At 43.5% G+C, this 27,413-nt stretch overlaps 1 protein-coding gene across 4 annotated transcripts in view; it reads left to right on the plus strand.

Annotated features, from left to right (window-relative positions):
* The window catches only part of LOC122543389 (rho guanine nucleotide exchange factor 25-like), a 373,207-nt gene that overhangs the window by 228,957 nt on the left and 116,837 nt on the right, over positions 1-27,413 (plus strand). For all 4 annotated transcript variants that reach the window (XM_087985590.1, XM_043682070.2, XM_043682071.2 and 1 more), the window contains one exon: positions 24,888-25,180. In XM_087985590.1, the coding sequence (XP_087841716.1) occupies positions 24,888-25,180 (293 nt within the window). The remainder of the gene's footprint in view (positions 1-24,887; positions 25,181-27,413) is intronic.

Below are 27,413 nucleotides of genomic sequence, written 5' to 3' on the forward strand. Positions count from 1 at the left end.
AAACGTCAAATCCAGTTGGTTAAGTTTGAACAAATCTGAGCTGGCTTTCTTTAATAAATCCACAGCTTGCAAAGTGACTGTTAACCTCCTGGATTAGTGTTTCTACACAATTCCTTACCATGAAGGCTACTCTGACTGACCTGTAGTTGCTTGCTTCATCCTTACACACTTTTCTTGAACAGTAGATTAAAAGAAGAGGCTTATAATATTTTGAAGAACAACAGAAAACCTGAAGAATGGAAGAATCATAGAATATCAGAAACTTGAAAGGGTGATTAAAATGTTGATCAAAAGGGAAAAATGAACTAGAAAGTGAGAGCAAATAAAGCACAAATCAAAAAACCGATCGTAAGTGCCTTTATAAAGTCTATAAAAAGGAGGGCAGTAGCTGGAGTAATATTGGCCGATATAAGCACAAAGACACGAGAAATTATTATGGGCTATGAAGAAATATACGAACAAATATTATGTCTTACTTCATAGCTGACGACCCACCTTAAATGTCCAAAAGGGGTTTACAGGAATGAGGAGTTTAGGGGCATTAATATAAACAAAAAAACTTATAGAATCTGAAGAGTCAAAAGACTTGCAAATTCCCAGGAGCAGATGGCCCACAACTGAGAGTTCTACATAGGAACTTAGGAAATGGAGTAGGCCATTCAGCCCCTTGAACTGTTCTGCCATTCGGTGAGATCATAGCTGATCTGTGGCCTAACTCCATAGACTTGCCTTTGGCCCATATCCCTTAATACCTTTGCTTCACAAATTTACTTATCTCAGATTTAAAATTAACAACTGATCCATATCACTGCCATTTGTGGAAGCAAGTTCCAAACCTCTCCCACCCTGTGTGTATCGAAGTGCTTCCTAACACCTCTCCTGAACAGTCTGACCCTAATTCTCAGACTATGCCCCCGATTCTAAAATCTCCAACCAGTGGTAATCGTTTATCTTTATCCACCCTTTTATTTCTTGTTAATATCTTGAAGACTTTGATCAGACTGCCCTTTAACCTTCAAAATTCTAGAGAAAACAGGTCTAATTTGCATAATATCTACTCATAATGTAACCCCTGAAGTCCAGGTCTGAAGGAGGTAGTTGTACAGATAATGGATTTCCAAAATTCACTATTTTCAGAATGGTCCAGATTAGAATTTGGTAAAAGTTTTCTTTTTATTCTTTGAAATGCGGGCACCACTGGCTCGGCCAGCATTTATTGCTCATCCCTAATTGCCCCTTGACTGAATCACTGCAGTCCATCTTGTGTAGGTAGACCCACAATACCCTAAGGGAGGGAGTTCCGGGATTTTGACACAGTGATACTGAAGGAACGTCGATACATTTCCAAGTCAGGATGATAAGTGGCTTGGAGGGGAACTTGCAGAAGGTGGTGTTCCCATGTATCTGCTGCTCTTTTCCTTCTAGATGGAAGTGGTCCCGGATGGTGTCAAGCTTCTTGAGTGTTGTTGGGGCTATACCCATCCAGGCAAGTGGGGAATATTCTATCACACTCCTGACTTGTACCTTGGTGGACAGGCTTTGGGAGTCAGGAGGTGAGCTACACACCGCAGAATTCTCAGCCTCTGACCAGTTCTTGTAGCCACTGTGTTTATATGCCTCGTCCAGTTCAGTTTCTGGTCAATGGTAACCCCTTAGATGTTGATAGCGGGAGAATTCAGTGATAGTAATGCCATTGAGTGTCAAATGGGCGAAAGGGTCAAAAAAGCAGCAAAGAGATATAGACCAGGTAACTAAATAGCAGGTAGCAAAACTTGTGGAGTAGTGTGAGATTATTGGTCGTATAAATAGGAAAGTAGAATATATTTTCAACAATGTAAAACTTGTAAATGTCAACAATGAGTGTTCTCACGCAAGGAACACAGGAAATTAGTGTGCAGATGCAGCAAGCAATTAGGAAGGCAAATGACGAGGGGATTGGAGTGCAGGAATATGGAAATCTTAATACAGTTATATTGGGCTTTGATGAGACCACAGCTCTTTTCTGTGATGACTGTGGGCATGGTTCTGATCTCTAGATCAAAGGAAGGATCTACTTGCATTGGAGCCACAAAATTGGTCCTTGGGACGAGAGACTTACCTGTGACTGAGTAAATTGGGATGATGTTTTCTGGAGTTTGACAGAAAGAGCAAGGCTGTCATTGAGACAGGCTTGATTCTGAAGGGTTTTTATGGGGTCGATACTGAGAGGTTGTTTCCCCCTGACTGGGGAATCTAGAAAATGGGGATGGGTCACAGTCTCAGGATAAGGGGGTGATCATTTAGGCCTGACATCAGGAAAGAGTGGTGAATATTTGGAATTCTCTGTTCCAGAGGAGATTGCTCCCTCTTTGAATACATTTTAGACTAAGATAGACAAAGTTTTGTCTCAGAGGTAATCAAGGGATATAGAGCAAATTCCCTCTAAGCAGCTGTGGACTCCAAGTTCTGACAGGAGAATCGACGTTTCGGGCATAAGCCCTTCTTCAGGAATGAGGAAAGTGTGTCCAGCAGGCTAAGATAAAAGGTAGGGAGGAGGGACTTGGGGGAGGGGCGTTGGAATTGCGATACGTGGAGGGAGGTCAAGGTGAGGGTATTAGGCCGGAGTGGGGTGGGGGCGGAGAGGTCAGGAAAAAAATTGCAGGTTAGGAAGGCGGTGCTGAGTTCGAAGGATTTGACTGAGACAAGGTGGGGGGAGGGGAAATGAGGAAACTGGAGAAATCCGAGTTCATCCCTTGTGGTTGGAGGGTTCCCAGGCAGAAGATGAGGCGCTCTTCCTCCAACCGTCGTGTTGCCATGGTCTGGCGATGGAGGAGTCCAACAACACATTTTCAGCTCTGATCTCCAGCATCTGCAGTCCTCACTTTCTCCTCCAAGTTCTGACAACCAACTTCCGATTCTGCAAGTCACTGCCACACCCAGGCCTTGGAAGATCATGCAGCCGGTGAAAAGGAATGCTGATATGGGAGAGTGGGTAGGAAAGTGGAATTGGAACTATGGTCAACCACAATCATATTAAATGGTGGAATAGGCTCAAGAGGCTGTTTGGTCTATCCTGCTCTGATTTCTGAGGTTCTTATGAAAATATGCTGGATGATATGAATGGCAGACATCTCATTTTCATTTTCAAGCAAGGCTCAAAAGATTTCCCATTCTTGGCTGAGATCACAATGTCCATACCGACTCTATAGGCAAAGTCCAATCAGGTCCCACTTCTCCACTCTCCTCCTGTCACCCAGCGTGTTTATTTCCCTCAGATGATCACCCGGTTTCTTTTTGTTATCAGTCATCACCTCTGCTTCCACCCGCTTCATAGGCAACGCGTTCCAGCTCATTGCAAAATGCTCTTCCCCACATGTAGCTCTTAAAGATGTGTCCCCTTCCCCCTTGCAGCATCAGTTAATGGGAGCAGTTCCTCGTTGTCTACCTTATGTAAACTTGTTATAGTCTTGTCCACCTCGATCCAATCTCCATGGAAACCAATCCCCGTTTCTCCCACTCTAACCTTGTCACTAAAGTTCCCCGTTGCTGGAACCATTCTGGTAAATCCCTTCTGCCCTGCCTCGGGTATCCCCTACCTCCTTCTGAAAGGCTGGAGACCAGAACTGGACACAGTGTTCTCACTGGGGCCTAAGCAGAGCTTTATAAAGGTTCAGCATCACGTCCTGCTTTAGTACTTTCTGAAGACCATGATCTCATATCTGTTGCTAACCACCCTCTCAACATGTCCTGCCACCTTCAAAGATCTCTGTGCATACTCCCACAAGGTCCCTCTGTTGCTGCACACTCTTTAGAACTGTGTCATTAAATCCATGTCACCCCTCCCCCGTTCCTTCTACCAAAACACATCAGCTCACATTTTTCAGTATCAAATTGCATCTACAAACTTGTCTGCCCATTCTGCGTGTCTATCAATTACAGCCTTGGCTCAAACATAGACAAAAGAGCTGAATTCCAGAGGTGAGGTGAGAGTCTCAGCCCTTGACATCAAGGCTGCATTCAACTTCGTGAGGAGCCCTGGCAAGATTGGAGTACATGGGAAGCAGGAAGGCAAACTCTTGACTAGGTAGGACTCCAGTCAGCAAAGGAAGATGGTTGTGGTTGTTGGAGGGCAGTCATCTTAGCTTGAGGACATCTTTGCAGGAGTTCCTTAGTTTCCTAGGCCCAACCATCTTTAGCTGCTTCATCAATGAACTTCCCTCCATCATAAGCTCAGAAACGAGGATGTTCGCCGATGATTGCACAATGTTCAACACGGTTAGCGACTACTCAGACACTGAAGCAGTTCACATGCAGCAAGATCTGGACAATATCCAGGCTTGGGCTGACAAGTGACAAATAACGTTCAGGTCACACAAATGCCAGACCATGACCATCTCCAACAAAAGACAACCTAGCCACTGCTTCTATTCAGTGGTGTTAACATCACTGAATCCCCCCACTATTAATACCTTGGGTGTTACCATTGACCAGAAACTCAACTGCACTAGCCATATAAATATTGTGGTGAGGGCTTTTGTGGCACACTGGTAGTGTCCCTACCTCTGGGCCAGGAGGTTTCAGTTCAAGTCTGAAATGTGTTATACGATCTCTGAACAGTTGATCAGCCAATATGTACAAATACAGTGGTGACAAGAGCAGGTCAGAGGCTAGGACTCCTGCAGTGAGTAACTCACCACCTGACTCCCCAAAGCCTGTCCACTATCTACGAGGCACAAGTCAGGAGTGTGATGGAATACTCCCCACTTGCCTGGATGGGTGCAGCTCCAACAACACTCAAGAGGCTTGACAGCATCCAGGACAAAGCAGTCCACTTGACTGGCACCACATCGACAAACATCCACTGATGCCCAGTGGCAGTGTGTACCATCTACAAGACAATAGACAATAGGTGCAGGAGTAGGCCATTCTGCCCTTCGAGCTTTTTGCAGCAGAGTGCGGCGGGGGCTGGACGGAAGTGAAGTCGGAGCGCAAAGCCGGTCGGGAAGGTAAGTGATTGTTATTTGAGTGGGTGGGTGTGTTCTAGACCCCAAGCCCTACAAAGTAGGGCCTCCTCTAACCTAAATTAAAAGTTCACAGACTTGCCCCAAAAAGAGGCTCCAAGGAAGTTCCTGTGGATTGAAGAGTGAGGCTTTAGCTCAGGAGTCTTTGACAAGGAGGTTGAGTGAAGTGATTACGCCACAGTTGAAGAGGGTGAAGACATGACTGCCAAGCTGGTTCAGTGTGCTACGTGCTTGATGTGGGAGGTCAACGACTCTGGTGTGTCTGGCTCGTATAAGTGTGGAAAGTGGGTGCACGTTCAGCTACTGACAGAGCATATTGTGGCACTGATGAAAGAACTCGAGGACCTTAGGCTCATCTGAGAGAACGAGGTCCTTCTGGACATGACCTTCAGCGAGGTTATTACACCGACCATACCAGAAGAGAGCAGACGATGAGGAAGGCAGAGAGGAGACAGGTGCAAGAGACCCCGGAGGAAGTACCTGTCAGGAACAAGTTGAATCTTTTGGAAACAGTAGAGATAGATGACACTGCCAGTCCATGAGGCGGCCAGGTCTGTCAATCAAATGTTGGCGTGGAGACAGAGCGGAAGAGTTGGACATCGCACAGAGCCGGACATCGCACAGAGCCATGGTAATAGGGGACTCCATAGTGAGAGGAACTGACCGTGGTTTTTGTGGCAGCAGATAGGACTTAAGGATGGTGTATTGCCTTCCTGGTGCCAGGGTTAAAGACATCACTGACAGAGTGCAGGAAATCCTCAAGGATAAAGGTGAAGAGCCAGAGGTGGTGGTACATGTCGGCACAAATGATGTCGGGAAGAAGAGGAGAAACATACTACAGTGGGACTTCGGAGAACTAGGAAGAAGGCTGAAAAGCAGGACGTCCAGGGTGGTTATCTCCAGTTTGCTTGCAGTTCCTCGGGCTGGTGAGACCAGAAACAGGGACTTGAACGTGTGGCTGGGGAACTGGTGCAGGAAGCAAGGATTTAAATTCTTGGATCACTGGGGTATGTTTTGTGGTCAGCATAAATTATACAAGAGAGACGGTTTGCACCTTAATAAGTTAGGGACCAGCATTCTGGCAGGCAGGTTTGCTACTGCAACACAGCTACGTTTAAACTAAGTAGCGGGGAGGAGGGGACAAACTGGATGTTTAAGAAGGAAATTGAAGGAAAAGTTATAACAAGGGAAGTCAAGAAAGACAGCTGTATCAATGAGGCAGAAAACTCAGAAAGGGATCATGCTGTGAGGTTGAGTGAAATAGGAGTTGATGGGAAGGGTGAGGGCAGTAACAAATTAAAAATACTATACATGAATACACGAAGCATTAGAAATAAGATGGATGAGCTTGAGGCTCTTTTGGAAATTGGCAGATACGATATTGTGGGGATAACTGAGACGTGGCTTCAAGTGGACAGGACCTGGGAAATGAATTTTCAAGGCTACACATGCTATTGTAAGGACAGACTGACGGGCAGAGGGGGTGGGGTGGCCATGTTGGTAAGGGATGATATTCAGTCCCTTGCGTGGGGGGACCTAGAATCAGGGGATGTAGAGTCAGTATGGATAGAGCTGAGAAATTTTAAGGGTAAAAAGACCCTCTTGGGAGTTATCTACAGGCCCCCAAACAGTAGTCTGGATGTTGGATGTAAGTTGAATCAGGAGCTGAAATTGGCCTGTCGCAAAGATGTTACTACAGTTATTATGGGGGATTTCAACATGCAGGTAGACTGGGAGAATCAGGATGGTATAGGACCTCAAGAAAGAGACTTTGTGGAGTGCCTCCGAGATGGATTCTTAGAACAGCTGGTGCTGGAGCCTACCAGGGAGAAGGCAATTCTGGATCTGGTATTGTGCAACGAACTAGAATTGATCAGGGACCTCGAAGTGAAGGAGCCATTGGGAAGTAGTGACCATAATACAATAAACTTCAATCTGCAATTTGAGAGGGAGAGGGTACAATCAGAAGTGACAATATTTCCGTTGAATAAAGGGAACTATAGAGCTATGAGAGAGGAGCTGGCAAAAGTTAAATGGTGCAATACCTTAGCAGGGATGACAGTGGAGGAACAATGGCAGATATCTCTGTGTATAATGCAGAAGGTGCAGGATCAGTTCATTCCAAAAAGGAAGAAAGATCCTAGGAGGAGGCAGGGGTGGCCGTGGCTGACGAGGGAAGTTAAGAAACATATAAAGTTAAAAGAGAAAAAGTATAACATTGCAAAGATAAGTGGGAAAACGGAGGACTGGGAAGCTTTTAAAGAACAACAGAGGATTACTAAGAAGGAAATACGCAAAGAAAAAAATGAGGTACAAAGGTAAACTGGCCAAAAATATAAAGGAGGATAGTAAAAGCTTTTTTAGGTATGTGAAAGGCAAAAAAATGGTGAAGACTAAAATTGGGCCCTTGAAGACAGAAACAGGGGAATATATTACAGGGAACAAAGAAATGGGTACTTCAGATTTGTGTTCACTGGGGAAGATACAAGCAATCTCCCTGAGGTAACAGTGGCTGAAGGACCTGAACTTAAGGGAATTTATATTTGCCAGGAATTGGTGTTGGAGAGATTGTTAGGTCTGAAGGTTGATAAGTCCCTGGGGCCTGATGGTCTACATCCCAGGGTACTGAAGGAGGTGGCTCGAGAAATCATGGATGCGTTGGTGATTATTTTCTAGAGTTCGATGGATTCGGGATCAGTTCCTGTGGATTGGAAGGTGGCTAATGTTGTACCACTTTTTAAGAAAGGTGGGAGAGAGAAAGCAGGAAATTATAGACCAGTTAGTCTGACCTCAGTGGTGGGAAAGATGCTGGAGTGTATTATAAAGGATGAAATTACGACACATCTGGACAGTAGTAACAGGATAGGTCAGAGTCAGCATGGATTTATGAAGGGAAATCATGCTTGACTAATCTTCTTGAATTTTTTGAGGATGTAACTCTGAAGATGGACAAGGGAGATCCAGTAGATGTAGTGTACCTGGACTTTCAGAAAGCTTTTGATAAAGTCCCACATAGGAGGTTAGTGAGCAAAATTAGGGCGCATGGTATTGGGGGCAAAGTACTGACTTGGATTGAAAGTTGGTTGGCTGATAGGAAACAAAGAGTAGTGATAAACGGTTCCCTTTCGGAATGGCAGGCAGTGACCAGTGGGGTACCGCAGGGATCAGTGCTGGGACCACAGCTTTTTACAATATATGTTAATGATATAGAAGATGGTATTAGTAATAACATTAGCAAATTTGCTGATGATACTAAGCTGGGGTGCAGGGTGAAATGTGAGGAGGATGTTAGGAGATTACAAGGTGACCTGGACAGGTTAGGTGAGTGTGTCAGATGCATGGCAGATGCAGTTTAATGTGGATAAATGTATGGTTATCCAATTTGGTGGCAAGAACAGGAAGGCAGATTACTACCTAAATGGAATCAATTTAGGTAAAGGGGCAGTACAAAGAGATCTGGGTGTTCTTGTACACCAGTCAATGAAGGCAAGCATGCAGGTACAGCAGGTAGTGAAGAAGGCGAGTAGCATGCTGGCCTTCATAACAAGAGGGATTGAGTATAGAAGCAAAGAGGTTCTTCTGCAGCTGGACAGGGCCCTGGTGAGACCACACCTGGAGTATTGTGTGCAGTTCTGGTCTCCAAATTTGAGGAAAGACATTTTGGCTATTGAGGGAGTGCAGCGTAGGTTCATGAGGTCAATTCCTGGAATGGCAGGACTACCTTACGCTGGGCTTGTATACCCTTGAGTTTAGAAGACTGAGAGGGGATCTGATTGAGATATATAAGATTAGATTAGATTAGATTAGTTTACTTACAGTGTGGAAACAGGCCCTTTGGCCCAACAAGTCCACACCGCCCCGCCGAAGCGCAACCCACCCATACCCCTACATTTACCCCTTACCTAACACTACAGGCAATTTAGCATGGCCAATTCACCTGACTTGCACATCTTTGGACTGTGGGAGGAAACCGGAGCACCCGGAGGAAACCCACGCAGACACGGGGAGAATGTGCAAACTCCACACAGTCAGTCGCCTGAGGCGGGAATTGAACCCGGGTCTCTGGCGCTGCGAGGCAGCAGTGCTAACCACTGTGCCACCGTGCCACCCACAAAGATTATTAAAGGATTGAAGGATTGAACACTCTGGAGGCAGGAAACATGTTTCCGCTGATGGGTGAGTCCCGAACCAGAGGACACAGCTTACAAATATGGGGTAGACCATTTAGGACAGAGATGAGGAGAAACTTCTTCACCCAGAGAGTGGTGGCTGTGTGGAATGCTCTGCCCCAGAAGATAGTGGAGGCCCAGTCTCTGGATTCATTTAAGAAAGAGTTGGATAGAGCTCTCAAGGATAGTGGAATCAAGGGTTATGGAGGTAAGGCAGGAACAGGATACTGATTAAGGATGATCAGCCATGATCATATTGAATGGTGGTGCAGGCTCGAAGGGCAGAATGGCCTACTCCTGCACCTATTGTCTATTGTCTATTGAGCCAGGGTGAAGAAGTTTCTCCTCATCTTTGTCCTAAATGGTTTACCCCGTATTTTTAAGCTGTGTCCTCTGGTTCGGCACTCACCCATCAACGGAAACATGTTTCCTGACCCCAGAGTGTCCAATCCTTTAATAATCTTATATGTCTCAATCAGATCCCCTCTCAGTCTTCTCAACTCAAGGGTATACAAGCCCAGTCGCTCCAGTCTGCAGACACACTGCAGAAATGCTCCAAAGATACTTAGACAGCACCTTCCAAACCCATGACCTCTTCCATCAAGAAAGACAAGGGCAGCGGATGTATTGGAACACCACGCCCTATAAGTTCTCCTCCAAGCCACTCCCCATCCTGAATATATTGCAGTTCCTTCAGTGTCACTGTGTAAGCATTTTAGAATTTTCTTCCTAATGGCACTGTAGGTGTGCCTACACCAAATGGACTGCAGCGGTTCAAGAAGGCAGATCATCACTACCTTCTCAAGAGCAATGAGGAATGGACCATAGATGCTGACTTGGCTACGTCCCGTGAATGAATAAGAAAACAATGCCCTGCTTCATCCTCATTGTTTACCCTTGCTTCAAATTTGGAATCATCAGCAAATCTGAAAGTAATAGTCTGTGTTCCAATATCTGAATTGTAGATGTATATACACAGAAAACAATAATCATAGGCTCGAGCACAGATTATGCTTTTAACTTTTAATTCTTTTAACTTAATTATTAAAATGAGGCTGCATAAATGAAAGTACATTGTGATGCAGTCATGTTTTAGACGTGATTTTAGTTACTTTATTCCACAGCTACATCTTTAAGCAGATGATAGTTTTGTTTATCTCAGTGGATAGAATACTGGAAACAAGCATTGAATGAAAAGGTTATCCGGATGGCATGCAGCTCTTGGCCAGGTCTTTTAGTTTGGCCTGGATTTGAACCTGGCTTCCAAAGGGGAAAGTACATAACAGCATGAGTCAAATAGCATAATATCAGTTCCATGTGAGTCATAGTGGTCCTGAATCACTGTTTGCAGTTGAGTCAATGGTGGATGTGATTGTGCAGCATTTGTAATTTGCAGCCTCTTTTTGTTTGTGTGTTCGCCCCATCTCCCTTCAAAGTAGCAACGGACTCTAACACCATCAGCTGCATCGACATATCCATGTCTCATCTTCACAAAGTCCTCTCTGAATTCAAAAAAAGTAATTGGCACTGAACTTCAAAAATAACGATGACCAGATCTTTCCTTCACTGATATCGTCTCCTTGGCGTAAACCACTGATTGCTGTCAGGAATCACTGCAGATTTAAGATGAGGCAAGTGTTTAATCACAGACCGGTTAATCTGAAAGAGGATATGAGAAAGCACAACAGTGTATTATCTGGCCCAGCAAGCTCTCTCTTTTGCATCATGCAACACTCTTCCCCCCCCAAGCATGGATTAGATTAGATTATATTCCCTACAGTGTGGAAACAGGCCCTTCGGCCCAACAAGTCCACACCGACCCTCCAAAGAGTAACCCACCCCCCCTAAATTTACCCCTGACTAATCCACCTAACACTACGGGCAATTTAGCATGGCCAGTTCACCTGACCTGCACATCTTTGGACTGTGGGAGGAAACCGGAGCACCCAGAGGAAACCCACACAGACATGGAGAAAATGTGCAAACTCCACATAGACAGTTGCCCGAGGCGGGAATTGAACCCGGGTCCCTGGCGCTGTGAGGCAGCAGTGCTAACCACTGAGCCACCGTGCCGCCCTGAGTAATCTAATCAACAGCAGTGACTCGCATTTGTATAGCGCCTTTGAATCGTGAAACATCTTGAGGCATTTCAAAGCAGCGAATGTCAGACAAAGATTGACATTGAGCCACTTCCAGAGACATTAGTGTGGATAACCGAGCGACAGGTCAAATAAGACATTTTGAGGAGCGCCTCACAGCAGGACAGGGTGACACTGTTGTGTAGAAAGCAAGTCCAATCCTGCAAGAGAAATTGCCGCAAGATTTGTTTTCACCCTGGCAAATTTGCAGCTTTCCCTCTCTCTGCTCTGGGCTTTCCCTTTGTCTTCAGTCCTGTCCTGTCCTATCCTGTTTGAGCTTGAAGAATTTTGGCACGAAGATATTGTTTTGATGAGCAACCTGAAGTAGGTCACCATTCTGTTCCACTTAAAAAGTACTTCATTCAGTTCCTATTTAACACTGCGGCCTCATCACTTACTGTCAGCCTTTCCTCCTGATATTTGGACAAGGACTTGAAGGCATGTTCACATCAGTGCTTCCTGTGTGTGTGGATGAGTGATGAAGTTTTGTGCACACTTTATTTTTTGACTTCTAAAGGTTACACCATATGAGTTTCTTTTGAATGTCAATGATCTCAGGTTTTGGCTGCTTGTTACCCATTTCTTGACATTAATGGTCTTCAAAACCTACAATACAGTGGATAGGACACCCACGGCCATTATGGGGAAGAAATATACCACTTTTGGGAAAGGCCAGAAGAAACCCAGGTACAACTTACCAACGCCACCCCCACACCACCAAATCTGAAATGGGCCAGAACAATTTTTTAAGGCCTTCATTGCAAGGCCAGTTTGCCCTGAGACAAAACAGGTCTACACGCAGCCTAGCAGGCTGTGCTTAAAGGCACTGCTGTAGGCTACAAGCAACAAGGCAAGTGTTCCAAATGCACCTATCTGAATGCAGAGTCAGAGGAACAGGATTGTTCCTCTTCATTCTTTCCTAAAGAAATGTGGGCCAGTAAGAGCCACCTCCCTGATCGCCATTGCTCCATCCTAGATCCCCCACTTCCCCGGTATGACCAAATCTCCAAGTCAAATGCGAGCAAGAACGAATTGGCAAGTGATTAGCCTCTGCTGTTTAGCTACTGGCATCCGTATTCTGGGATGCATCATAGAATCCCTACAGTATGGAAGCAGGCCATTCAGCCCATTGAGTCCACATCAACCCTCCGAAGAGCATACCACCCAGACCCACCCTATCCCTGTGGCCCTGCATTTCCCATGGCTAATCCACCTAGCCTGCACATCCCTGAACACGAAGGGCAACTTACCACGGACAATCCACCCTAACCTACACATGTTTTGACTGTGGGAGGAAACTGGAGCAGTGGGAGGAAACTGGAGCACCCGCAGGAAACCCACGCAGACACAGGGAGAATGTGCAGAATTCCCACAGACAGTTGCCTGAGGATGGGATCGAACCCGGGTCCCTGGCGCTGTAAGGCAGCAGTGCAAACCACTGAACCACTGTGCAGCCTGTACCTAATCACTTACAAATCCTTCATGTCGTTCAGTGTCTTTCATGAAAGCCGCAGGTGGATGAAAACACGGAGCAGTATCTGGCTCAATGCTAAAAATACTGGGCCCCAATCCTTTACCATGGCCAAGTTTTATTTAATGTCCTCCTTCAACAAAAGAGTCCATTCAAATGGAAGGGATGATAGTGTAGTAGTAATGTCACTGAGCGCATATTTTTAAGGCCCAGGCTAATGTGCAGGGAACACAGATTGAAATCGCGCTGCAGAATTGAAATTCCGTGAACCAACCTGCACTGTGAAGGTACTTCCATTAATGGTAACAACGACAACCATCAGTGTTTCTTGACTGTGGGATGGTGTCAATAGTTTGGTTGAGTGAAGGGCAAATGAAGTTTAATCTGCAAAAAATCTGAGGTAACGCATTTGAGGAAGGTAAGTAAAGCAAGATAATAAGCATGAAGGTATCGGGGGGAGTGCTTTTCCAAGAATATTGCTAAGGCTTGAAAATTGCAGGTGTGAGAGGCAAGGGTAATTTTCCCCAGAACAGGCTGGGGTGGGGGAGGTGGGGCGGGGGTGGGGGGTGATTGAATGGAGGTGTATAACATAATGAGGGGCTTGGACAGAGTGGGCAAGGTAGGTCTGTTTCCCCTCACAGAGAGGTCACCTATCAGGGGCTACAGATTGAAGGTGATTCGTGGAAGGATTACAGGGACACTAGGAAAATCCTTTACCCCAGGGGTTGGTAGCTGTCTGGGTCACTGCCCAGTTTAGTGCTGGAGACAGAAACCCATTTCAAAGAAACATGCCCCTGAAGCAGTGGAACCTGCAGGGCTACCGAGCAAGGGATGGAAAGTGGGGTTAGAGTAGGAGGCTAGTATATTAGACAATAAGACATTGAACAGAAGTAGGCCATTCAGCCCATCTAGTCTGCTCCATCATTCTGGGTGTTCATGATAATCCTCAATTCCATTTTCCTGCCAGTGGGAAGGAGCAGTCTGAAACAAGGTTCCATTTTCTCACAGGCATGTTTGCAGGATAGCCCTATGACAGTGATGGTAGCATAAAGGGTCCTTGCTCTCACAATGCCTTCATGTAGCACCATCTCCCCAGTAGCTAGACATTGGGTTGTTCCAGCAATCAGTAGGAGGACCACAGTTTTTCACTCCTTTCTCTCTTCTTCATCCTCTGTCAACCGTGGCAGAGGAGTTTAATACTGGGGGGGCATTAACTGGGCTGGACCAAAACTGGCCCCTCACAAAGTCTCATTTTCAATTTGACTTGGCATATATTCCCTCCAAAACTGCTCTGTGCTCCCTATCATGGCAATCTGCAGATTCCCGTTGGAAACTTGTGCAAATTCGGATTCTGGAGAATCCATGCTCCAGTGTTAATGAGAGGCCCAGCCAGCATGGCGATACCCCTGCCACGTGGGCGAGTCCCTTTCAGACAGGAAGTAGGAAAACCGAGGCTTGGCAATTACTCTTTGCCTGTCAGGTTGGGGCAGCAAATAAATGAGCAGACAAGGCAAACAGTTATAGAAAGTCAAATACAAGGCCTTCCTTTTTGAACAAAGGTGAATCCAAGGTTTTTCATCAATTTTGGAAGGGGACGGTTTGTTGGAAGGATATCAGATTACTATAGTTACCAGGCACAAGAGCCATGGCAGTATGGTGTGGGAGTGCAGTGGAAGTGTGATGGAATATTCTTGTGTGCTGCTCATCAAACCTGACCATTTAGTCTTGGTGACTTTGTGGTTTCTATCCTGCAAAATATGCCTTCCCCTAAAAAGAGCACCTAACAATGATGTAAGCCTGGGTCTTCAATCATTGTAAGCTACTTTGATGCTGATTATCACTGAGTGTTCATCAGCAAAGGCACTATTGAGAGGCCTCTTCAACTCTATAGTTGTGCCCTCAAACACTGAAGTCTTGAAATTCAATCACATCCTGAATGCAGTTCAACTACTTCTGCACAGGCAAAGACAACCAAAAGATGAGGAGGCACTTTGGTTGAATAATGGTCATCACTTTGTACGAACTCCAAAACCATAACACATGCTCAGAAACAAGATGTCCCAACACAGTCTGTGAAGAGCCAGTGTTTTATCCCCACCTTCAGATTGTGTCCGACTCACACATCACCCTGTTCTCACTGTTCTGCATTTGCTCCTGAATCCCTGACAGCTCCTTCCCTTTACAGGCCCTCCCCAAATCTCTCCTCTCATATCTCTGATATGGTTCAGCCATCATTTCCCCTCATACCTCTTTGAAGCATCCCAGGATATCTTTCTCCTTTAGAGACACCGTATAAATTCCACCTTTTGTTGTAAACTTCAAATTCAAATAGTTGTATACTTCAAATTCAAGTTTGTGTATACTTTAAATGAAGACTTTGGCATTTGTAAAACTTGCGATTCTGTCAATGATTAGGTGAAATAAAAATAGTTATGAAGGACTACAAAGCAAGTGAACAATTATCTTTGAAACCTGGCTGTCACAGATTCTGTGGAGTAGGATAAGCGTGAGGAAAACTAGAGGCAGCTCAAATGCTCGATAACTCTGGCCTCGTGCTCAAAAGCTGCACCCTCGTCTCGGAGCCTGGAGGTTGTCAGTGCAGACTTCCTGATGAAGGGCAGAGGGAGTTCTTGCAGAGTCCTGGTTAATATCAATCTCGTAGCCAGCAGCTCTGAAAAAAATCACTTTCTCTGATTATTATCATGGTGTTACTTGTGGAATAATGCTGTGCACAAATATCTCTTCCATTGCAAGTGAGTACTCTTCAAAAATACTTTGGTGGCTGGAAAGCGCTTGGGCACATTCTGAAGCCATGAAAGCTGCTTTGAATATGCAAGTCTGGTTAACATTAGTTAGCAGCATATGAGTGACAGCTATCGTCAGCAGACAGGCTGCAACTTCCACGTAGCATCCTGGATGATAGATGCCAGAAATTAAAGATTGACTGGAAATGGTTGAGGCACGTACTTTTCTTGTCAGAGTTTTATTCCAATTCACACATCACCAAACTCTGACACAATGCTCACTTGATCTCCATATATATTAAAATATATATATATATATTAAAAATTATACATATCAAATATGTGTATTATATATATATAAATTTACACCTTGTTCTCACCCAGTTATCTTTTAGCTGATGTATAACTATCACTGCTCCCTAGCTCCATGTAGTCACAGGCAACCCTAGCAGACCTTATCAGATGTTAGCAGTAGAGACCTGACCCACGGCACCACAATCCGATCTCTCCCCACTCTGGCGATAATCTGAACTAGAGACTGGAGGTAATACACAACTTAGTAACAGGGTGCCCAATTCCATTGACAGTGTACACCACAAAAAAATCACCAGCCATTTGCACCTTAAAGCATACTTACTTCGTTATTCAAAATGTATCCATCATAACTGATTTAGTCGTTTTGTCATGGATAAATAATGTCTTCAGCAGTGGTCGCACTTATTACATTAATTGAAACGAGTGATGCAAATGCTGAGATATATGCTACAAAATTATTAATTGCTTCCAGTCAAGAAGCCGCAAGGTAGTTGTTAACAAAGGCTATTTGGCCCATCTGGAAAAGCACTAAAGCTCCCATCCCTCTCTGTGATGGCATCCAGTAGCTTCATCAAGGATGCCAGAGATTCCCCTTCCTTTCCATTATTCCATTTGCATTTTGAGTGAATTCTTCCTCCAATCAGTCCTAAACTTACTCTTTCTTCTTTGAATGTGTGGTTGCTTAACAGCCAGTGTGACTGGTTTTGCTCTTCTACTTTATTTAACATTCCACGTTTCTCTGGGAGGTGAAAACTATTTTGGGATTAAGTTTGGGGATTTGGCTACAAGTTGGAATGGTTGACATCCGAATTCTCAAGATCTCTGATAAACTGAGGCCTGAATCTGGATTAAATAACTGATGATCCTCGGTTCATGGATATTGTTCCAAGCTTCTTTTTTTTTTCAGTTTGCCATTGAACTCAACAACTGTAAGCAGTTTAATGAAACCTGAAATAGACAGATTAGCCATTCCTAAGGGAATCAAGGGAGTGATCGAGATAGGGGAATTGAGGCTAAGAATCAGCCATGATTGCACTCAGTGACAGAGCAGTCGCTGAATGGTAATTTCTTGCTCTTATTTATTTGAAATAGTCTTTAATAAACCTTCTGACAGTGCAGAAACAGGCCATTCAGACCAACAAATTCATGACATTGTTTATGCTCCACAAGAACTTTCTTCCATCTCATCTCATCTCACCCAAACAGCATAACCTAAATCCTTTCTCCTTCATGTCATCACGTCATAGAGGTCTACAGCATGAAACCAGGCCCTTTGGCCCACCTTGCCAATGCCGCCACTTTTAATGTGTTTACTTGGCTTCTCCCTAAATGCTTCTGTGCTATTTATCTCCACAAATTCTTGCGGGTGAACACTCCACGCTGTCACCACTCTGAATAAAGATATTTCTGCTGAATTTCCTGTTTGATTTATCAGTGATTACCTTATGTTTATGGTCCCTTAGTTCTGGTCTTCCCTATGAGTGAAACATCTCTCTGTCGAAGATTATTGTTCGGACATCCCCATTCTCTGCTCACAATCAGTAAGCTTTTGAGAGAGAGAGAGAGTGTGAGTGTGTGTGTGTCCTTTGACATCCGAGCATGTGGACAATTTGAAAAATCAGCAGCAAGAATTTCATTGGTTTAAACAAAGGAAGATGATTGTTAACTGTATGTGCAATATGAAATCTAATGCTGTGGTGCTCATCCATACAGTCACATGCACAGATAAGTTAAAAGAAAGCACTTTTGAAGAGAATAGTGTACTTTTATGGATTATAAGCAAAAAGAGTATTTGATAATCTGTGTAATTGTCTTGTTCTAGAAAAAAAAAGTTATGATCCAGTTAGGAGGAATGAACCAGTATCTTTTTTTTGTCTCTCTCGGCAATGTTTGAAATTAAAAAGACAGATTGTATTGGCAATTATATTGATGTACATATATCAGCCCATATATTATTTAGCATCAGAAACAAATTAGTCGGGGTCCTAAGTAACCCATAAAAAAAGTTTATTGTGAACAAAACTTAGATTTTTAACAAACAGTTTAAATTGTTGAAATATATACAACTATCCTTCTTGAAAATATCCCAGCCATTCTGTTGCCACTAGGATTGGTTCCTGGCTTAGTTATGGCTGGCTAAATGACTTTTTCTGGAGTCAGTGGTGGTAACTTCCTAATCTCCCTATGAACAACTTCTCAATTGCAGTAATGAGGTCTTCCTGTGGGTTTTTAACTCCAAAATAAATAATGAGAGGGGCTTCAGTGAAAAAGAGAAAGAGGACAATGGCTATTGCTCCAGAGCAAAGTCATCTCAGTCTCTCTAGGTTCAAATTCAATATATTTTTGCTTCTCTCTGAAAGTGTTGCAGACTTAACGTCTGCAGTCAAGTCGCTTGTGAGATGCAAAATGGAACACTGTTGCTGCTATCGCCAGCATCCTTTACTTTTCTAGTGTTCTTTCCAAAAACATTCATGATATATGTATGCCCAGAAATTAATATTTTGGGTGACATCTCTTCATTACACATTGCAGAGCTGATGAAGAAGTTTAAAGTTAATTCAGCAGCCAAATTAATTTGTCAAAGTGGTTTTAGCATCCTTTCAGTGCAATGCACTTAATGATTTGAAGTAAGTTAGTGACTTGTAGTCTTGTTAGCAGGGTGTCATGCTGCAGTTGTCATGGACAGAGTTTCTGTTTTTTTTCTTGTCTGTGAGCAAAATATTTCATCTGTGAAGTCAGTGCGTTTGCTTATCCTGAGTATTTTGTCCCAATTTAAATAACTTCTAGCAGCCAGCTTTTTGGGAATTTATGAACAAAGATTATTGATTATCACTGTGATAAATGTTGTAGAATTGAAATATGTTCATATCATTTCTGGAATGTGGATTTCAAAATAGAGGCAAGTGGGTGTTGGTTACTTATGTGAGGGTTTTCTTTGAGAAAAAAAGGTCAGACAATTCTTCTGGAACAGTGACTAAATTTAGCATTTTTGTCAGAAAGCAGTTGTCTGCAAACCTGTGGTGTTAATGGAAGGAGGTTTGTACTGTTGGATTTATTACAGGCAGAGTAAACACGTAAGGCAATTAGCTTTGTTTTCAGTTCAAAAGAATATAGTATCAGCATTTTTTTAAAAACATTAGTTCAGAAGGCACCAGTTTTAAATTTGGAAGCAAGTTTAACTTCACTTCTAGAAGCAGTTCAGTCACAAATTAACCTCACAAAAAGCTTTAGTTTGTGAAACCTCCACAATTGGAACACATGGTTAGCTATTAGCAAGTTATACGAATTGAGAAAGTTTAAGCCTTCAGATTTGTAGAAGTTCAACTCGGCAAATTTGGAAAGGACTCATTCAATTGTCTTCACATTCCACAATAAGGAAACTGTCAGGAGTCGGTTCAATAGAGCCGTAAAGAGTTGAGATAGGATTTTTCCCTCTCTGGGCTTGAGTCTGTGTAACATATAGTGTCAGGAAACAGACTGAAGCCTTACATTACCAAGTGCTGTAAGACCATTCTAGCTGTTGTACATATTTAGATAGCTTGTTTTCTTTTTAAATTTTTCCTTTTATATAATTGTTATAATCTCAGCTGATGTTATTATTGGATAAGTAAGATCCTAGACTAAAAACTGGCTCAATATATCATAGTGTGATTTTAGTTTGGATTGAACAAAGTGGTCTCTCACTCAAATATAAGCATGAAATGCTGCAGATATAGTTTGACCAAAAAAAATTTAAAACATAAAAAATGTTTCTGAACAAAATAAACAAAGATAAAATAAGCAAAGCTATCTCCTTGTAACACGTTAAAATCACACAACACCAGGTTATAGTCCAACAGGTTTAATTGGAAGCACACTAGCTTTCGAAGCAACGCTCCTTCATCAGGTGACTGTGGAGGGCTCGATCGTAACACAGAATTTATAGCAAAAATTTGCAGTGTGATATAACTGAAATTATACATTGAAAAATTGATTGTCTGTTAAGCCTTTCATCTGTTAGAATACAGTGATAGTTTCACTTCTTTCATGTGTAAATCACAAAACCCTTTTTTTAAAGTTGCATTCTCGGGTTAGCTGTTAACAACGGTGATAGCTAGACAATATGTTGAAGTTGTTAGCCCCCTGTGTTCTCTGTCTATGACCTGATGTTTAGATTGATTCTAATCTAAAAAGTGAGATAACAGAATTTTACATAAATTCATGCAGTTTTTGAGCTCAGAGTTCTACATGAATGTATGCAGTTTTTGAGCAAAGTGCAATGTAACTCTGCAAGTACAAATTCACCACAAAATATATGTGTGCATGTGGGTCTTTGTCTGTCTGTCTGTGTGTGCCTGTCTGGGGTGGGGGTTGTGAGTGTGAGAAAGTGTGTGTGTGTGTGTGTGGTGAGTGCAGAGTGTCATAAGTTTGTGAGGGGGTGCATGTGTGAGTGTGGGAGTGTGCGTGTCTATAAGGGTGTGTGTGGGTGTCTGTGTGCGCGTCTGTGTGTATCTGTGTCCATGTTTATGTGAGAGTGTGTGTGTGTAGGAATACCTGTGTGTGTGTGTGTAGTGCAATGGTGATCACCTGTAATGTGACCTGAACCCAAGGTCCCGGTTGAGGCCCTCCCTATGGGTACAGAACTTAGCTATCAGCCTCTGCTCGGCCACTTTCCTCTGCTGCCTGTCCCGAAGTCCACTTGGAGGATGGTCACCCGAAGGTCCGAGGCTGAATGTCCTGGACCACTCCGGCATCTCCAAATCCTTGTAACACAAATTCAACGATGTTTAAATACAAACTAAAAGCCCCATTAATCCCAAAACATTCTTTTACAAATTGAAAAGAAAATCAACAGCTTTTATATAATGCCCAAAACAAAATAAGCACTATTGCTGTATGGCAGTAACGTAAGGGTTTTTTTTAAAAACCAAGAGATGAGGAAAAAAAATGCCCAAAACACAGCTCAATACAGGATCCAAAAACATCACTCATACAGTACTCACACCAAAATCTATCTCTAACACCTTGGTAGGTTTTAATCACTTGTGACTTTAACTTGTAGTTCCAGTTCAGAGATAGCTTCTTCCTGGAGCCATACACCTGAGCCTAAACATACTCAGCTCTAAGTAACCTATTCAGGGCTTTATCCTAACACTTCTGATCTGGGACTAACACTTACTCCTCACTCTAAGGTAATCTAAAACCTTGGACAAACAGGATATTGAAGAAGGCGTTTGGTATCTTGCCTTTATTGGTCAGTGCATTGAGTATAAGAGTTGCGCGATCATATTGTAGCTGTACAGGACATTGGTTCAGCCACTTTTGGAATACTGCGGTCAGTTCTGGTCTCCCTGCTATAGGAAGGATGCTGTGAAACTTGAAAAGGTTCAGAAGAGATCGACAAGGATGTTGCCAGGGTTGGAGTGTTTGAGCTGGCGAGAGAGGCTGAGTAGGCTGGGGCTATTTTCCCTGGAACATCGGAGGCTGAGGGGTGACCTTATAGAGTTTTATAAAATCATGAGGGGCATGGATAGGGTGAATAGCCAAGGTCTTTTTCCCAGGGTGGGGGAGTCTAAAACTAGAGGTCACAGATTTAAAGTGAGAGGGGAAAGATTTAAAAAGCACCTAAGGGCAGCTTTTTCACCCAGAGGGTGGTTTGTATTTGGAATGAGCTGCCAGAGGAAGTGGTGGAGGCTGGTACAATTACAACATTTAAAAGGCATCTGGATAGGCATCTGAATAGGAAGGGTGTAGAGGGATATGGGCCAAGTGCTGGCAAATGGAACTAGGATATCTATTAGGATATAATTTGGGGTATCTGGTTGACATGGATGTGTTAGACTGAAGGGTCTGTTTCCATGCTGTACGGCTCAATGTCTCTTACTAACCCAAAATCCATGAACCCAAGCCTACAATAACTGATATTAAGAATATAAATAAATCAGAATTTATGTTGCAGTAATGAACTTCTGTTCTGTGGTTAAAGAAGATCTGCAATGTGAATGTGCGTTAGTGACCAACTACCATGTTAACTAACTGAACAAAAGGAAACGATGTATTGAACCAAGATTCACGATGGAATCTGACTAGTCCAGCACTACTGTCAGCTGTGATCATAACTTCACATGCTTAGCCCAGACTTTTAATGGTGTTGTTTCAATAACACTATCACAGCATCAAAGGTTAGATAGAGATGAAGAAGGAAAAGAAAGAAGACAAATGTAATCAAGTATTGTTTTTGTAGAAAGTCTATTGGTTCTTGGAAAGATTTTGCCTTTGATGGTGTGTGGGGGTGGGTCTTGTAAGACTAACAGATTCTTACTTCTTGTTGTCGGATCTCTCAGCTGAACCTGAAATTGGAACAGTTTAGAGAAAGAACTTTCTCCCATTTTCAATGGCTTTTCAGATGATTTTTTTTCTGATGCTATTTGTCATGACGTTACAGGCCAAACTAATGTCTGTTGTTAATACCTAACTAAAATGACAAAATATGGCTGTTGTACCGGTGTGACCTATGACAAGCCCAGTCTTTTTTTCCAAATAAGGTGGTGTATTAAACCATCACACACCCCGTGTTATCGCTTGTCATATTCTGATATCATATTCACTATGAAGTACTCTTTTTGAATGCTTTTTGGGGAAAAGCATTATGTTTTGCTATATCTATGGTCCAGAGTGAAGTTAAAAAAAGTGAGCCAGCTGATCTGTGATAGTCCTGTTCTGTTGGTAGTCTATTCTTAATAGAGTGACTCATGAATTTCACAAATGGCTGTAATTGCCTACATTTAATGAGGCATTTGTTGGAGTTTTAGGACTGTATGGATCAGGTACAGCCATAAATCACATGAGGTGCAACCAATCATCTTAAAAGCTATTTTACTCATTTAAAAATGCTTTAAGATTGCAATATTTTCATGCCTATACTAGGCATGATATTGTATTGGTGGATCTGAAAAGGAACAGGCTTGCAGACGTGACAATCTTTTTTCTTAAAGCATAGTTATTGCTGTCCTTTCTACTGTTGCTGCTACTGCTGCCTCTTGTTTTCTGTAGTCAGTACTTTCAAAGTGACAAAAGGCACAAACTTGGCTGCCCAGCCATGTGATGCTTCACAAGCACAACTCCTTTACCAAATATCCAATAGTCTTCGATTGATTAGCCACATCCTGGTTTATTGTCTGAGAGGCTCCTGACAATCACCTTCATTGTCTCAAAGAAGATCCATTCATTTTATCAATATCCTGTGTTGGTCTCAGGCTGAGTGTAGCTGGCACCTTTACAATTGGCTGGTTTTTACCACTTTGGTTAGACAAGTCAGTTCAACAACTCAGATCAGCTGACCATGTGTAAATGTCACCATAGACAAACAGGACATTGGTTAGGCCACTGTAAGAATATTGCGTGCAATTCTGGTCTCCTTCCTATTGGAAAGATGTTGTGAAATTTGAAAGGATTCAGAAAAGGTTTACAAGGATGTTGCTGAAAATGTGTTGCTGGAAAAGTGCAGCAGGTCAGGCAGCATCCAAGGAACAGGAGAATCAACGTTTCGGGCATAAGCCCTTCTTCAGGAATGAGGAAAGTGTGTCCAGCAGGCTAAGATAAAAGGTAGGGAGGAGGGACTTGGGGGAGGGGCGTTGGAAATGCGATAGGTGGAGGGAGGTCAAGGTGAGGGTGATAGGCCGGAGTGGGGTGGGGGCGGAGAGGTCAGGAAGATGATTGCAGGTTAGGAAGGCGGTGCTGAGTTCGAGGGATTTGACTGAGACAAGGTGGGGGGAGGGGAAATGAGGAAACTGGAGAAATCTGAGTTCTCCAGTTTCCTCATTTCCCCTCTCCCCCACCTTATAGAGGTTTATAAAATTATGAGGGGCATGGATAGTGTAAATAGGCAAAATCTTTTCCCTGGAGTTGGGGAGTCCAGAACTAGAGGGCATAGGTTTAGGGTGAGCGGGGAAAGATATAAAAGAGACCTACGGGGCAACGTTTTACACAGAGGATGGTGCGTGTATGGAATGAGCTGCCAGAGGATGAGGTGGAGGCTGGTACAATTACAACATTTAAGAGGCATTTGGGTGGGTACCTGAATGGGAAGGGTTTGGAGGGATATGGGCCAGGTGCTGGCAGGTGGGACTAGATTGGGTTGGGATATCTGATCAGCATGGACAGGTTGGACCGAAGGGTCTGTTTCCATGCTGTACATCTCTATGACTCTATGAGATCAGCTGACCATGTGTAAATGTCACCATAGACAAATCAGGCCAGCTGACCATAAAGAAGTCTGATTATGCCAGGTCAGCTGACCATGGGTTAATTTCATGATACATAAGTCAAGTCAGCTGACCATGTGTAAGTTTCACCATAAAGAAGTCTGATCGGCTGACCGTATGTAAAGTTAACCATATGTCAGGTCAGCTGACCATGGGTAAATTTCATGATACACCAGTCAGGTCAGCTGACCAAGTGCAAATGTCACCATACGTCAGGTCAGCTGACTGTGGGTAAATTTCTAGGTAAAAACAACGACTGCAGATGCTGGAAATCAGAGTCTAGATTAGAGTGGTGCTGGAAAAGCACAGCAGGTCAGGCAGCATCTGAGGAACAGGAAAATCGACGTTTCGGGCAAAAGCCCTTCATCAGGAATACAGGCAGGGTGTCTGCAGAGTGGAGAGATTAAAACATTTCACCACACACAAGTCAGATTGGCTAACTGTGTGTAAATTTCACCATGCGTCAGGTTAGCTTACTTTAGGTGGCCACCTTGGTCACATAATAGTCCACCTTTTGAAGGAAAGGGTCATTTCAAAGAGGCCAGGTTGAACAAAGTCTGTAGCTTAAAAGGTAGGTCATGCCATTCCTGGGCATGACATTAGGAAAGGGTTTAATATGTCAAAGATCAGTATCGGACCCTCCCTCAGCCTTCACTTTTCAACAGAAATGATTCCCAGCTTCCATCTTTCCAGGTAGTTACATCTCCCATTCTGGTATGATTGCGTGACAAAGGGTGTGTCCCACTCAGACAGCAAGGATAAGCTCAACGCCAAGCGCTGAAAGTTCTGCTCTCATTTTTTTCTCAGAATCGTACTCAGTGACGGGAAGCGATGGCAGCATCTCCACCTCAGTGGCCTCGATCCAGCCACAGCCCTCCACCAGTTCGGCTCCCAGCTCGCCGAGCTCCAAGCGGTCGGTGAGCACCTTGAAGAAATGGCTGACCAGTCCAGTCCGCAAGCTCAGCAGCGGCAAGATCGACCGGCAGGTGAAGAAACTGGAAAGCAAACCCAAGAAGGCGGAACGAAGGAAGAGCGTCGATGAGCGACGGAGGAGCATCGACCTGGGGATAGTCAACAAAGGGAGTGAAACTCAAGACACGGTGAGAGGCCTTTCATTTCGCGAGATATCAATCTTCAGTTCTCCAAATCAACTTCACTTTGCTAATGCTATCACCACTTAAAATCTTAACTGTTCTCCTTTAATCTTTCAAGGGATGTGGGAGTCGCTGGCAAGGCCAGTATTTATTGCTTAGATTAGATTAGATTACATTACATTACAGTGTGGAAACAGGCCCTTCGGCCCAGTTGCTCCTTGTTCTGAGTGACTTGCTTGACCACTTCAGAGAGTGATTAAGAGTCAGTCCTATTGTCGAGAGTCATACATAGACTAGAAGATAACATATTTCCTCCCTTCCTTCGAGGAACAGAGGAACAGGAGTAGGCCATTCAGCCCCTTGAGCCTGTTCTGCCATTCAATGAGATTGTGGCTGATCTGTGGCCTAACTCCACAGACCTGCTTTTGGCCCATGTCCCTTAATACCAATAACATTTATTGATCTTAGATTTAAAATGAACAGCTGATCCAACATCCACTGCCATTTGAGGAAGAGAGTTTGAAACCTCTACCACCCTTTGTTTGTCAAAGTGCTTCCTAACATCTCTTCTGAATGGTCTGGGCCTTATTCTCGGACTATAGCCCCCATTCTGGAATCCTCAACCAGAGGAAATAGTGTACCCTTTTCCACCATGTCTTTTCTAGTTAATATCTTGAAGATTTCAATCAGATTACCCCTTAACCTACTAAATTCACGAACATTAGTCAACCTTAGGTTTATGTGACAATTGACTGTTATTATACCAGTTTTAATTCCAAGGTTTTTTTCTGAATTCAGATTGCCATGATGGGGTTCACACCCATATCTCGGAACATTAGCCTGGGCATTTCAGATTACTTGTACCATTCCACCATTGCCTTCTTGTTTAGCTATTTGCAAACAATCTCTGCACCTTCGAGTACCTCAGTATATGTACACCACTGTGAAGGTTTTTCTGAGATGAATGAGATAGGATTAAAAACAAGTCTCCTTTTTCATCTTCTGCTCAAGCTTTGTCATTGAGATTCCTGATATATTTCACCATCTGGCCCAGCCAGGTTGCGAATGATTTTAAAGTCTGTGTAGCCTTGGGGAGAGATTGGCTTTGGTGTGGATGCAAAATGACTGCGAACCTATCTGCTGCCTGTTATACCCCAACCTCATATTCAGGTCTGTTTCTGTCAATGGGACTGGATGTATCATGAACAATAGTACGACTCACTGACATAGCATACTGGAGCTCAGGCACTGCTACTCCCAGCATTATCTCAAGTTAATGATTGTAAATAAGTGCATAGAATTCCTTAGTTTACCTTACTTTTGGATCCAGGTTGACAGAACACACAAACTGTTCTTCTGTACTCATCATTTATTACAGGATTAAACTCCAACCACAGATGAACAGTTACATACTGTCAGAATATAATACCACTAATTAAAATTCTAATCCCTTCAAAACTCCTACACACACACACACACACACACACACACACCCACTCACTCTTATTCTCTCTCGCACACGCACACACAGTCTCCCGCTCTCTCTCTCTCTCACTTACTCACTCACACTCCTCCCTACACACACAAGCTTTCACTCTCTCTCACACACACTCCCCCACCCACACACTCTCTCTCTCTCTCTCAAACACACTCGCACACCCCTTCACTTACTCACACATACACTCCCCCACACATACTCACTCATTCCCCTGTCACAGATACACACACACACTCTCATTCACAAACACACACACACACACACTTTTCAGTAGTCCTTGGCCACAAATTCTGTTGAGCTGGTTCTTGCAGATCTGAAAGTTTCTAGCTTCCCATCTCTGGATGCCTCCACCAATTTGCAGAGGCACAGGATGACTGGTTTGCTTGTAAAATATCTCTAACTTATCAATTTAAAGTCACATTGTACAGCAACTTCTGAAGGAAAATTAGTTTTGACTGCAGAGAACAGAGAGAAAGCGCCTGAGGGTGGAGGTCAAAAGATTTTGCTGTGTTTTGTGCCTAGTCTGACGAAGGAGCAGCACTCCGAAAGCTTGTGATTTCAAATAAACCTGTTGGACTATAACCTGGTGTTATGTAACTTCTAACTTTGATTTAATTATACAGAGTATAGGTGCATGGATGAGTATGCATATAGAACCTGACAGTTTGGAAACACAGAAGTGAATGGGAAATTAAGGAGGGTTGGAATCGATCAGACGGACTAGTGACTCTTTATCACTTC

Source organism: Chiloscyllium plagiosum, unplaced genomic scaffold (genome assembly GCF_037043375.1).
Source record: "Chiloscyllium plagiosum isolate Xiang-an unplaced genomic scaffold, Cpla_swu_hap1 HiC_scaffold_53X, whole genome shotgun sequence".
In the NCBI taxonomy this organism is placed as follows: Eukaryota; Metazoa; Chordata; class Chondrichthyes; order Orectolobiformes; family Hemiscylliidae; genus Chiloscyllium; species Chiloscyllium plagiosum.